General features: G+C 38.5%; 1 protein-coding gene across 1 annotated transcript in view; it reads left to right on the forward strand.

Moving 5' to 3' along the window:
• The first annotated feature begins 2,090 nt into the window (after nucleotides 1–2,090).
• Nucleotides 2,091–14,236, forward strand: part of SPATA31H1 (SPATA31 subfamily H member 1) — a 30,540-nt gene continuing 18,394 nt past the window's right edge. The window contains exon 1 of the mRNA XM_076000444.1: nucleotides 2,091–2,271. Within this exon, the coding sequence (XP_075856559.1) occupies nucleotides 2,128–2,271 (144 nt within the window). The 5' untranslated portion in view covers nucleotides 2,091–2,127. The remainder of the gene's footprint in view (nucleotides 2,272–14,236) is intronic.

Below are 14,236 nucleotides of genomic sequence, written 5' to 3' on the forward strand. Positions count from 1 at the left end.
TGTGCACTTAAGTGTTGATCAATTAATAACAATTTGATGGAGAGCTACAAGTAGAACTACCATTTGATCCAGCAATCCCATTACTGGGCATCTATCCAAAAGAACAGAAGATATTCTATAAAGACATCACTAGAATGTTTATAGCAGCACAATTCACAATTGCAAAGATGTGGAAACAACCCAAGTGCCCATCAATCTATAGGTGGATTAATAAAATGTGGTATATGTATACTGTGGAGTTCTTCTCAGCCGCAAAAAACATTGGTGATATAGCACCTCTTATATTATTCTGGATAGAGCTGGAACCCATTCTACTAAGTGAAGTATCACAAGAATGGAAAAACAAGCACCATTAGCTTTTTTTTGATACATATTCAATTTTGGACTGTGTTTCAGTACTTCATCTTTATCCAACCATTGTGCTGAATGCTTGCGATTGTCAAAAAGAATCCATTTTTCATCCCACATAACAAGACAGTGTAGAAATGGTTTACCTTTATGTTGTGACAGCAAAGAAAGGCGAGCTTTGAGACAATTTCTCTTCTGATGTTTGTTTAATTTATGCAGTACACATCTACACAGCTTCTTTACCTTGCCCATTTGTTTCAAATGGTCCAATATTGTTGGAATAATAACATCAAATCTTGCTGCTAATTCTTGTGTAGGTTGAGATGGATTTGCTTCCACTATGGCTTTCAGTTCGTCATTATCCACCTTAGTCTCAGGTTGCCCACATGGCTCATTTTCAAGATTAAAATCACCAGAACAGAACTTCTCAAACCATCAATGTACTGTGTGTTCATTAGCTGTGTCCTTCCCAAACACTTCATTGATGTTTTGAACAGTCTGCGCAGCATTGGTTCCACGACGGAACTCGTATTTGAAAAATCACATGAATTTTTGATTTATCCGTGGTTTCACAAAAATTGGTCTCAAAAAATTGAAAGATATTAACAAGTCAAACCATGCATTTGAAACACTGAGGATGTGCGTTTACAATAAAAATAAAACAAGAAGTGTCAAAGTGAAATGTCACAAATATCGACTGTCAAGTTTAGTACGGAAGGAAATCGGACACTTCATATTTAATAACCTAATATAAACTTTTTTAGAGCATTAAAAAAAGAGGAAGAATTCCCTAATTCCTGAATCTAGCATAATCTGGATACCAAAAAACCTGACAAAGAATAAGAGAGGAAAATTGCAGGCTTGCCTTGATCATGAAAATAGATGAAAAAGTCCTGAACAAAATATTAACAATTGGAGTGCAACAGGCACATGCCACCATGCCTGGCTAATTTTTTCTATTTTTAGTTGTTTGGTTTATTTCTTTCTATTTTTAGTGGAGACAGGGATCTTGCTCTTGCTCAGGCTGGTCTCAAACTCCTGAGCTCAAGCAATCCTCCCACCTTGGCCTCCCAGAGTGCTAGGATTACAGGCATGAGCCACTGTGCGCAGTCCGATTCCTTGTAAATTTTTTTGTTCACTGTGAATCAACCCTAGGGAATGCAGTCAACTCTGGATGAAATGGCAGAATAAGTGTTCTAGACATGAAAAATAAGACTGTAGATTCTGGGGTAGAGTGATCCTCTAAGATCATTTAATCTCCCTCTGTGACACCTCATCTCTGTCTTGATGCACCAGCAGCTAGGAAATGTGTCAAGCCTTGGACTTCGGAAATCATATCTCTTAAATTCTCTGAGAATACCTACTTAAAATATCCTAGTGTTCCTAAGTTTGCTTGACCTCGTATACTAATTTGTGGTTGGGACATATGGCACTGTACTTGGAACTCTAGGGAATGAGGATCCAGAGAAAATGCTTGTAGGGCAGAACAGGCCACTTGGAAAGCCTGCCCCTTGAAAACCTTGTCCCCATACTCCCTACGTAATAACAAACTGTCCAGCCCAATCCTAGCAGAGACATAAAGGAGCTCTTTTTCCCTGAACTTTGGCTGTCAGCGCAGAGCCCATAGGCAGCTAGGGGCAGCAGAGAAGAGACTTAAGCAGCATGCACATTGGCTGGATCCTGTCTGGTTTACCTTGGAATGCCCATTGTGATGTCATACGGAGTCACAGCCTTGAGGCAGAAAACTCTTTGGCTGACAGAGAGGCATGGCTTTGAGGGATGGCACCAACTTGGGGGCTGGTCATCCCATTGCCATCACATGTCAGCCTTCTACTACTATGTGGTTTCCTTGTTTCGGGGTTTTGGGTGTTGTTTTCTAGAAAACGGGGCTGGAAACAAGTGGCAGCCAAGAGAGACTCAGAGGTATGTGACGCAATCTGCCCTTGAGGACACAGAAACTCCTACCCTTTGGGCTATGGGAGGAATAGGATTGGTGGGGCTGGAAGGTGGAAGGGAAGTTGAGACAGTGCCCATGGGTGTCTTCCTATAGGTCACTTTAAATGCCTTTTCCTTCAATTCATTTCAACAAACCTTGAGCAGTGTACTAGACATTGAGGAAAAATGAAACACTATCCTCACTCTCCAGGAGCTCACAGTGAAGTTGAGGAGATAGTTATATACCTAACTTCAAGGAAAGAGAACGTGATAAGAGTTTGTAGAGGTACAAATGTTGCTAAAGACATGGGAGGTAGAGTATTTTGAAGTAGGGGGATCTATCAAATGCCTTGTATGAGAGCTCAGGTTTGAGTTGTGCTGCAGTGGAAGGGCAGGATCTTGCAGGTGGTTGGGATGGATGGAGGAGAGTGGTGGAAGACTTTCTAAAAAGAGAATAGATCGGGAAAAAGCATGGGAAGGAGAAGAGTATTGGATGTGTCTGAGGGGAGGTGACAACACCAATCTGGGTGGAGAGTAGAAGTGTAGGAAACTCAGTGAGGAAAGAAGTTGGAAAGTTGACAGAGGTCACATTGTAGAAAAATTTGAATACCAGGCTGAACGCTTTGTATAAATATGATTCTGTGCACAATGGAAAGACATCAAAGCTTTTAAAGCTAGGTAAAAAGGTGCTTAGATTTGTGCTTTAAAGCAGTGTTTCTCAAACTTTAACATGCCTGTGAATGACCCAAGGATCTTGTTAAAAAGCAGATTTTGATTTAGTAAGTCTGGGATAGGGGCTGAGATTTTGCATTTCTAACAAGCTCCTGGACAATGCTACTGCTGTTGAATGGAGGACCACACTTTGAGGGAGACTTTAAATAACTCCAGTAAATTTCTGTGGTAGTTCTCTGGCCTAGCTAAGCTATGTTATGGCTTGGTGGGAAGGAGAGAGGAAATAAAAGAATCAAAGCACTAAGATGGAAAAGAGAACATGGATTTATTTCCCAAATGTTTATCACCCACCACCACCTCCATACCTACTCCTCTGTGCACAAAGATCTCTGCTTTCTGGGATGTGAATCTAGTGTACTAGGGTGAAAGTTTGGATGTGGGGGGTGATGCAGCCCTCTTTTGCAAAGGAAGGGGAAGGGACTGAGTCTATTTTTCCTGATGCAAGAGTTAATTATAAATGTTATCATCATTTCCTATGAGGACTACATTCATCTTTTTATCCCCAGTGCCTAGTAAACTGCCTGGCATATAGTAAGTGCCCCATATATGGCTGTGAAATGAATAAATGACTTCTCAATTTTAACCCTGAATGACTGACAAGATCATGGTGTTTTGAACAACATAGGAAACATTAGGGAAAGTAGTGAGTGTCGTGGGAGGCAGAAAATGAATATTGCATTGGAATTGCTTATAAATTTTATGTGGAGATATTCATTAAGCAGCTCAAATTAATGGCCTAGACCTGTGATGTCCAATCTGGTATACACTAACCACATGTGGCCATTTAAAGGAAATTAATTAAAATTAAGTAAAATTTAAAATTCAGTTCTTCTCTCCTACTAGCTACATTTCAAATGCTCACCTGTGGCTAAAGGCAGGACAAATATAGAATATTTCCTTCATCATAGAAAAATCTATTGGACAGTGCCAGCCTAGCCTCTAAGAGGTCTTGAAGATAGATATACTATTGACATATTGGGCCACAAAGTCTTTCCAATTTTTTTCTCAGGAAAATCTCTCAACTTCAGCAGTCTAGAGCCAATGTTGTTGTCTTAACTAGGACTTCATCTCTTGAACCATTTACAGTCTCCTAACTGGTCTACAAACTTTTCCCAGCCTTAATCATAGATGGTGCCTCTACAAAACAAAAAGACAACACACACAAAATCCCCCAAACGAATTGTGTCACTCTGCTAAAAGTAACCAAACTAAATCTCTCAATACCCCACTGCCTGCAGCAGTATTTCCCAAACAGTTTTGGCTCTCAAACTTTTTTAACTTTTTTCATAATTTGTCAACCTCCATAGAAATTTAAAGATCATTTTGTCCATTTTTTGTAACATATAAATTATTTCAGATAAATAATATTTTAAAATAGTATGTTTTTTAAAATTACAAAGTTGATTTTAATATAATCTTTAAGAGAAAAGACAAATGTCTACTTTTCCTGTGTAAATAAGGGATACGTGATATTTAATTGACTTTATAATAGGTATGAAAATTTTCAAAACACCTGGGTATGAGAAGTGGCAAATATATTTCTTTGTCTGCATCAAATATAATCTGGTTTAAGCCACTCATAACCTAGGTTGGTAAAAGTCCAATATCAGTTTTTCTCCCCAACCTTTGTGTTGTTTAAGAATTCCAGACTTTGTGTAGTTTATCCGAATAGCAGAGGGTCAGGCGTTTAAGCTTTAGGGGATAGCTGTGGCTTTACTTCTTTGCCATCTGAAGGCAAAACTGTGATTCAATACTTCTGTGCCAACCTTGGTCACAGAGACCTCTGCTAACCCCCTCAAACTGCTGCACCTGAACTCTCAGCACCAGAAGGGCTAAATTCACCAGGCTCAGTTTCCGTGTTGTTTCCTGGTCCCAGGGAGCCAGCTTCCCTCCCCTTTCAACCCCTGAAGCACTAAACACTAAAGCTCTGGCACACTTCAGCTTAAAATCCTCCACAGATCTAGACTTATATTAGGGCTGTCTTTTAGGATCCTGCCAATTTTTGCAGCCCTGAAAAACTAATTCCCTGCTATGTATTAGAAGAACCAAGACCTTGAGAACAAAAGCCTGGCTACTTTGTTTGGTGAGGGGGAATGTGATCTATTTATAGTTTCTTTCTCAGAAGGACACAGCAATAAAAACACAGTATGGTGTAAATTACTCAGTAGGTCACTCTGCTACATAAAACAATAAAATTTCTTATTACATGTTTATGTAAGAAAAAGCTTTTTTGTCAACAAATACATTTTTATTGAGGTATAATTATGTACAATAAAATGCACAGATCTTAAGTGTACAGTATAATGAGTTTGGGTGGCAAGCACCTGTGGTCCCAGCTACTCGGGAGGCTGAGGGAGGAGGATCACTTGAGCCCAGGAATTTGAGGTTGCTGTGAGCTAGGCTGATGCCATGGCACTCCAGCCCGGGCAACAGAGCGAGACTCTGTCTTAAAAAAAAAAAAAAGTATGATTAGTTTTGTTAAATTTGTAGACTCATGTCTCAGGCTGGTCTCGAACTCCTGAACTCAAAGCAATCCTCCCGCCTTGGCCTCCCAGAGTGCTAGGATTACAGGTGGGAGCCACCGCGCTTGGCCCATAACAAATTTTAAAGTGACATTATCTCATGCTTGTTAGTTTGGGAGCTCAATGTGCACTGAAATATAGAATGAAATTTAACTACCTATTGTGGCATTAAAAAAAATGCTTTCATGACCCAATGTCTGGAATTCTTGCACATTACATTTCAAAAAATCAATTGTTTATTTTTCATAATTGAAAAAGATTGTACCTTAATTTCCTACTTTATTCAGGAAAGAAAAAAAAGAAAAGAAAAAAATAAAAATAATTGAAAAAGGTTATACTTACATGACAAGATAAAGAAGGTTTCAGGGCCGGGCAGGGTGGCTCACGCCTGTAATCCTAGCACTCTGGGAGGCCGAGGCAGCGGATCATTTGAGCTCAGCTTGAGCAAGAGCGAGACCCCATCTCTACTATAAATAGAAAGAAATTAATTGGCCAACTAATATATACAGAAAAAATTAGCCGGGCATGGTGGCGCATGCCTGTGTTCCCAGCTACTCAGGAGGCTGAGGCAGAAGGATTGCTTGAGCCCAGGAGTGTAAGGTTGCTGACACCACGGCACTCACTCTAGCCAGGGCAAAAAGCGAGACTCTGTCTCAAAAAAAAAAAAAAAGGAAGGTTTCAGGATGTTACTTGCAAGTGACACATTGTTGGTGGAATCCTTATTTCTAATAGGAGAGGAATTAGTTGGCCATATGGTATGTATGTTTAATTTTAGTAGATGATGCCAGTTGTCTGAAGTAATTATACCAATTTATACTCCCACAAATAGAGTATGAGAGCTCTAGTTGCTCTACATTCTTGCCAACACTTGGCATTGTCTGTCTTTGTCATTTTAGTCACTCTGACATTGTGGTTTTAATGTACATTTCCCTGATGACTAATGATGGTGCAACTTCTCATGTTTGTTGGCCATTTGGAAATTCTCTTTGTGAACTGCCTATTCAAGTATTTTAAGCATTTTTAAGGACTGGGCTGTCAATCTCTTACTTACTGATTTATAGAAAGTCTTTAAATATTATGGACATGAGTTCTTAACAAGATATAGATATTTAAAATAAATTCCCTCACTTTGTGGCTTAACTTTTCACTTGCATTGGAACAGAAGTTCTTAATTTTAATGAATTCTAGTTTATCAATGTTTGCTTTTATGATTAGTGCTTTTTTCCCCCACAAGTATAAGAAATGTTTATCCCTGTGCCATGAAGATACTGTTCTATATTTCTTCTAGAAACCTTATGGTTTTCTTTTCATGTTTAGATCTATGATTCACCTCAAATTACTTTTTGTGTATAGTGTAAGGTAGGGGGTCATAGTCCCCCATGCTCCTCATATAGATATCTAACTCCTCCAGTAGGACAGGGATTAGGGTAAAATGAATGAGACATTCGTTTCAGGCACAAAATTTAAGGGGCACCAAAAAACTTAATAATCAAGATATTTAACTCAATATTATTAAAAATCAAAATTAATGCAAAAAATCTTTGATGAACAGAGTGTCAAAATTTTAAATTTGATCCTACACTTGTACAACCCTTCCTTACCACCTTACCCTAATCCCCATCCTTTCCTCCAGCACCATTTATTGAAAAGACCATCCTTTTCTCATTGAATTTCATTGATGACCTTGTCATAAACCAGGTAAATGTGCACGTGTGGGTCTATTTAAGAGCTCTCTGTTTTGTTACATTGGTCTATTTGTCTATCTTTGCACCAATACCTCACTGTCTTAAATCATGTAGCTTTGTAGTGTCCTGAAATTTGGTAGTGTAAGTCTTCCAACTTTGGTCTTCTACAAAATTGTCTTAATTATTCTAGGTCATTGCATTTCCATATAAATTTTTGAATCATTCTGTTGTCACACAAAAAACATACATGGTTTTGGTTGGGATTGTATTGTATTTATACTTCAGATAGGAGATAACTGACATCCTAAAAATATTAATAATATTTAGTTTTCAATATAGGGGGTGAAGCTATATTAAAATTTTTTTTTATAGACAGTCTCACTATCACCTAGGCCATAGTGCAGTAGCATTATCATAGTTCACTGCAGCCTCAAACTCCTGGGCTTAAGTGATCCTTCTGCTCCCCCCGTCCCCCCCCCACCCCCTGCCACAGTAGTAGGGTTATAGGCATGAGCCAGTAAGCCTGGCCTTTTCCCCTCATTTTTTTAAAGAAAATTTTCAAACAAATTGAAAGCACATAGAAATGTATAAGGTATTGTCATGGATCTATCACCTAGCTATGACTCTCTTACCACATTATTTTGAAGCAAATCTCAGATAATATAATTTCATTTATAAATAGTTTAGTATATATATTTATAAGACAAGAACTCTTTAAGAATACTTAAACACAACACCATTATTATGCTTAAAATGAACCATAATTCCTTAACACATTAAATATCCATCAATATTCAAATTCCAATTGTCTCACAAGTGACATAAATTATTTTTACAATCTATTTGTTTGACTCAAAATCACATATTGAGATTGATTTGCATGTCTCTTAAGTCTCTAATAATCTGTATATTCCCTACCTCCATTTCTTTCTTTTAGTCTATCCATTTATGTGTTGAAGAAATTGGTCATTTGTCCTCTAAATTTTGCAACAACATTTTGCTGATTAAATGTCCACGTCGTCATTTAATATGTTCCATTGTCTTCTTTATTTCCTGTTAAAGGGGAAGTTGGATCTAAGACTTATCAGAATTAGTTTTTTGTGTGTTGGGGAGATTTTCATAGGTGATAATGATTATCAAGAAGTACACAATATCTAATTTGGTATGGTATTTTAAATGTCATTTCTAGTTGATGCTGGTACTTGAATATATAATAGATATTTCTTTCTTTCCTTTTTTTTTTTTCTAGAGACAGAGTCTTGCTCTGTTGCCCAGGATGGAGTGCAGTAGTGCAATGATACTCACTGCAGCCTTGAATGCCTGGGCTCAAGTGATCCTCCTGCCATAGCCTCTCGAGTAGCTGGGACTACAGGTGCATGCCACCATGCCCAGCTAATATTTTTATTTTTTGTAGACTCAGGGTCTTGCTGTGTTGCCCAGGCTGGTCTCGAACTCCTGGACTCAAGCGATCGTCCTGTTTCCCAAAGTGTTGGGATTACAGGTGTGAGCCACCACACCCAGCCACGATAGATATTTCTTTTTTTTTTTTTGAGACAGAGTCTCGCTTTGTTGTCCAGGCTAGAGTGAGTACCGTGGCATCAGTGTAGCTCACAGCAACTTCAAACTCCTGGGCTCAAGCAATCCTACTGCCTCAGCCTCCCAAGTAGCTGGGACTACAGGCATACGTCACCATGCCCAGCTAATTTTTTCTATATATATTAGTTAGCCAATTAATTTCTTTCTGTTTTTAGTAGAGACGGGGGTCTTACTCTTGCTCAGGCTGGTTTCGAACTCCTGACCTCGAGCAATCCACCCACCTCGGCCTCTCAGAGTGCTAGGATTACAGGTGTGAGCTACTGCGCCTGGCCACGATAGATATTTCTATATTGACCTTCTAGCTGGAGAGCTTGCTAAATTTGCTTATCAATACTAATTTATTTACAGATGTTTTTGGATATTCTACACAACTGTATTATCTGCAAATAATGATAATTTAATTTTTCCCTTTCAAATTCTTATACCTTTTCTTTTCCTTTCTTTATTGCATTGATTAGGATTTCTAGTACAATGTTCAGTAGAAGAGGTGTAGTGAAGATCCTTATTTTCTTTTTTTATGTAGAAGAAAGTTTTCAATAATTCACAATTTACCTGTAGAGCTTGCTATAGAGTTTGCTATATAAGTACTCTTTATCAAATTAAGGAAGTTCTCTTTTATTTCTAGTTTGCTAATAGTTTTAGCATGAATGGGTGTTAAATTTTATCAAGTGCTTTTCCTGCCTCTATTTCTCAATAGATTTTTCTTATTCTATTAATGTGTTGGATTACACTGTTTTAAAAATAATAAACCATAGGATGCACAGGACAGCCAAAATAAATAAACCAACAGTGAATTCCTGGAATAAATATAACATGTTCATGATACTTTTCTTATATTATTGTATTCAATTTGCTGATATTTTAAGATTTTTGTATGAAAGAAATTGACTTGTAATTTTCTTTTTCTTTTTTTTGAGACAGAGTCTTACTTTGTTGCCTGGGCTAGAGTGCCGTGGCATCAGCCTAGCTCACAGCAACCTCAAACTCCTGGGCTCAAGTGATCCTTCTGCCTCAGCCTCCCGAGTAGCTGGAACTACAGGCATGCGCCACCATGCCTGGCTAATTTTTTCTCTATATATTAGTTGGCCAATTAATTTCTTTCTATTTAAAGTAGAGACTGGGTCTCGCTCTTGCTCAGGCTGGTTTCAAACTCCTGACCTCAAGCAATCCGCCCGCCTTGGCCTCCCAGAGTGTTAGGATCACAGGCATGAGCCACCGCACCCAGCCGACTTGTAATTTTTTTTTCTAGTATTGTCTTTACCAGATTTTAGAATCAAGGTTATCCCAGCTTCCTAAAGTAGAGGGAGAAGTAATCTCTTTTTCACCTCATTAGCACCCCTAACACTCATTAAATTCCAAAGGTTTTGATGCTCTGTGCTAGGAACTAGGGACAAAAACCAGTTTATTCTTTGTTATAATACATGCACACACACACATGTACATATATATGAAATAGAGAGAGAGATATTAAGGAATTGGCTCATACAATTGTAGGGGCTAACAAGTTCAAAATCTAGAGGGCAGGCTAGAAACTAAGGTAAGAGTTGATGTTGCAGTCTTGAGTCCAAAATCTGCAAGGCAGGCCAGGCTGGAAATTCAGGCAAAAAACACATTTTTTTTGAGACAGAATCTCACTGTGTCACCCCAGGTAGAGTGCAGTGGCGTCATCCTTACTCACTGCAACCTCAAACTCCTGGGCTCAAGAGATCCTTCTGCCTCAGCCCTCTGAGTAGCTGGGGTATAAGCATACACCACCATGACTGGCTAATTTTTCTATTTTTTGTAGATTCAGGGTCTTACTCTTGCTCAAACTGGTCTCGAACTCCTGACCTCAACTGATCCTCCCGCCTTGGCCTCCCAGAGTGCTAGGATTACTGGCATGAGCCACCACGCCCAGCCTTGCTTTACTTTTTGAATTCCTTTGTTCTAGATATCTCTTAAAAAGCATAGAGTTGTTTTTGTTTTTTTTTTTTTTTTTTGAGACAGAGTCTCACTCTGTTGCCCAGGCTAGAGTGCCATGGCGTCAGCCTAGCTCACAGCAACTTCAAACCTCAAACTTCTGGGCTCAAGCGATCCTCCTGCCTCCGCCTCCCAAGTAGCTGGGACTATAGGCATGCGGCACCATGCCCAGCTAATTTTTTCTATATATTTTTTGTTGGCCAATTAATTTGTTTCTATTTATAGTAGGTACGGGGTCTCACTCTTGCTCAGGCTGGTCTCAAACTCCTGACCTTGAGCGATCCACCAGCCTCGGCCTCACAGAGTGCTAGGATTATAGGCGTGAACCACCATGCTCGGCCAGCATATAGTTGTTATTTGGCTTTTTATTTATTTTTTATTTTTTTGAGACAGAGTCTCACTTTGTTGCCCAGGCTAGAGTGAGTGCCGTGGCGTCAGCCTAGCTCACAGCAACACTCAATCTCCTGGGCTCAAACGATCCTACTGCCTCAGCCTCCCGAGTAGCTGGGACTACAGGCATGCGCCACCATGCTGGCTAATTTTTTGTATATATATTTTTAGTTGGTCAATTAACTTCTTTCTATTTTTAGTAGACACGGGGCGACGGGGGGGGGGGGGGGGTCTTGCTCAGGCTGGTTTCGAACTCCTGACCTCGACAAATCCGGCCAACTCAGCCTCCCAGAATGCTAGGATTATTTGGCTTTTTAAATTAAACTGAATCTTTATTCTTTCTTTTAATGGGTGAGTTTATCTGATATATGTTTATTGTTATGATACATTTTTTAAATCTTGATTCTGTCATCTTTGTTTCTTTCTTCTTCCGCCCTCCCTTTTTTAAAAAAAATTTATTTTCAATCTTTTATTGTGTGGTCTTTATTTTTTTTATTTTTTTTGAGACAGAGTCTCGCTTTGTTGCCTAGGCTAGAGTGAGTGCCATGGCATCAGCCTAGCTCACAGCAACCTCAAACTTCTGGGCTCAAGCAATCCTACTGCCTCAGCCTCCCGAGTAGCTGGGACTACAGGCATACGCCACCATGCCCAGCTAATTTTTTCTATATATATTATTTGGCCAATTAATTTCTTTTTATTTATGGTAGGGACGGGGTCTCACTCTTGCTCAGGTTGGTTTCGAACTCCTGACCTCCAGCCATCCACCCGCCTTGGCCTCCCAGAGTGCTAGGATTACAGGTGTGAGCCACCGTGCCCGGCCTATTGTGTGGTCTTTAAAAGAAATTTTGTTTCTGGTTCTTGTGGCCTACTGAGTATTTTGGAAGTAATATAGTATAGTGTATTTAGTTCTACTCAATATCTAAATGGTATTAATAAACCTATATTTTCTAATTTATCAACCTTAGACGCAAAATTAAGATACCACTTTTTGTCTTCGTCTACTACAATAAAAATATTGGTATTTTTACATTGTGGAGGCTTTACAATTTTTAAGTGAGAGTCTGTTTCATAGACTCTAGTTACCACCTACTTACCATAGTTAATGAAACTCAATTTGATATTTCCTTGGGTTAAATGCTTACTGCCAATCTTTTCATATTACAACTTCTCCATTAGAAAATTCTTTATATTAATTTATCTTTCATTGGGTAAATTAGGTCTATCACTAAATTTCTGCATTCAGTAAGGGTGCACAAATGTTATCATGTACTTAAGTTTGGCTTTTCTTTGTCTTTATGCTGCTTCATCATACCTCTTGCATCTAAGGCTTGAATCTCAGGCTTTTTCAGTTTTGCAAAGTTCTTAGCTACTAAAAAATATTTGTAAAGCAGCTTTTAGGTTTACAACAAATTTGAGTAGAAAGCACAGAGTTCTCATATACTCCCTGAACTATTAATTTCCAAATATCGTTTTTGCTCCATTATCTCTCTTCTTTCCTTCTGGGACTCCAGTTACTGTGTCCCATATGACTCTTGGCTCTTATAACCATTTTCTCTCCATGCTTCATTATGGATATTTTCAACAGACATTTCTTCAGTTGTTTCTAATCTGTTGTTATACCTGTTTGAGTTCTTTATTTTTTCTGTTCTAGAATTTCCATTAGATCTTTTTAAATATAACTTCTAGTTCCTGGCCCAAATTCTCCATCTTGTCATCTAATTTGTTGTGAATTCTTTTGTGAGGTCTGATGGAGACTGTCTTTGATTATCATTTCAATTGCTTTCATACTTACTGGTCTACTTAAATGATCTAATTTTTTGCCCAATTTTGATATTTTATTTTTCTGGGAATTTAACCATCATCAGATTTTTCACATTTATTAATGTATAGCAATTTGAATTGTTTTTGTTCTCCTTCCTCTTCTACTACTTTTTAATTTTTAAGGAAATTTACATTGACTTTTGCCTTTTGCCCTAGAGCATTACGAGCCCAAGATCACTCTACTTTTATTTTTAGTTTGGGGTTCCTGACTATACACAGTGGATATAAATTAAAACTGTAAACCAGTATAAGTATAGACTCATGGTTAAAATTCTCAGAGAAGGCTCTTTTTCCCACCTGGAGTCCAAACTTCTTCATCTGGTGGGCATATTTTTTTCACAGCTGACTTTCCACTGAGCATGTAGCACTTTGAGAATCCTGGCCTTTTTCCAGGGTCTCAATTCCAAATATACACTTTATGAGCCTTGTTTTTTGTCTCTAATTTGTTGTTAACCCAAATATCTTACTGACTGACACTGCAAATGATGTAGGGCACTGAAGTATCAGGTGACTTTCCCATTTAATTAATGGTCCATTATGGACATAAATTATTACATAATATATGACTAGGCATAAAATCAATTAAAAACTGTCTAAAGGCCAAAACAACCACTGTAGCTAGGGATATTCAGCTGAATAATAAACTGAGTTACTGAGTCATGAGCATATTCATGAACTCCCCACTAATTATTGTGTAGGCTCTTTTGATACACTCTCAGAGACTGATGTCCTGATTCAAAGAGAAGAAATAAATATTAGTTTTATTTGAAATGATAGCAAATGTCACTAATGCCTTTAAAATGACCTGGAGCACCTTTGCAAAAACCCCAGGAGTTAACTAACTACTAGTTGGAAAATACTGACCTACAGACTAAAATTTAAATTCCACTATTAGGCTTCCAGCTACCTTTTTGGTCTAATATCTCCCACTACTTAGCTAAAGTGCACATGACAATCATGATGTGATGATCTCAGTGATGTTCCTACTTGCCTGGAATACTCTTTTTTTTGGCATATTATGGGGGTACAGATTTTAAGGTTTCAATAAATGCCCTCTCCCCCCACAAGTCTGAGTTTCCAGCATGACCATCCCCCAGATGGTGCACATCTCACTCATTATGTATGTATATACCCGCTCCCCTCCCCCCTCGCACCTGCCCAATACCCTATTACTGTAGTACCTATGTGTCCACTTAGGTGCTGCTCAGTTAATACCAGTTTACTGGTGAGTATATGTGGTGCTTGTTT

Source organism: Microcebus murinus, chromosome 3, assembly GCF_040939455.1.
Source record: "Microcebus murinus isolate Inina chromosome 3, M.murinus_Inina_mat1.0, whole genome shotgun sequence".
Lineage (NCBI taxonomy): Eukaryota > Metazoa > Chordata > Mammalia > Primates > Cheirogaleidae > Microcebus > Microcebus murinus.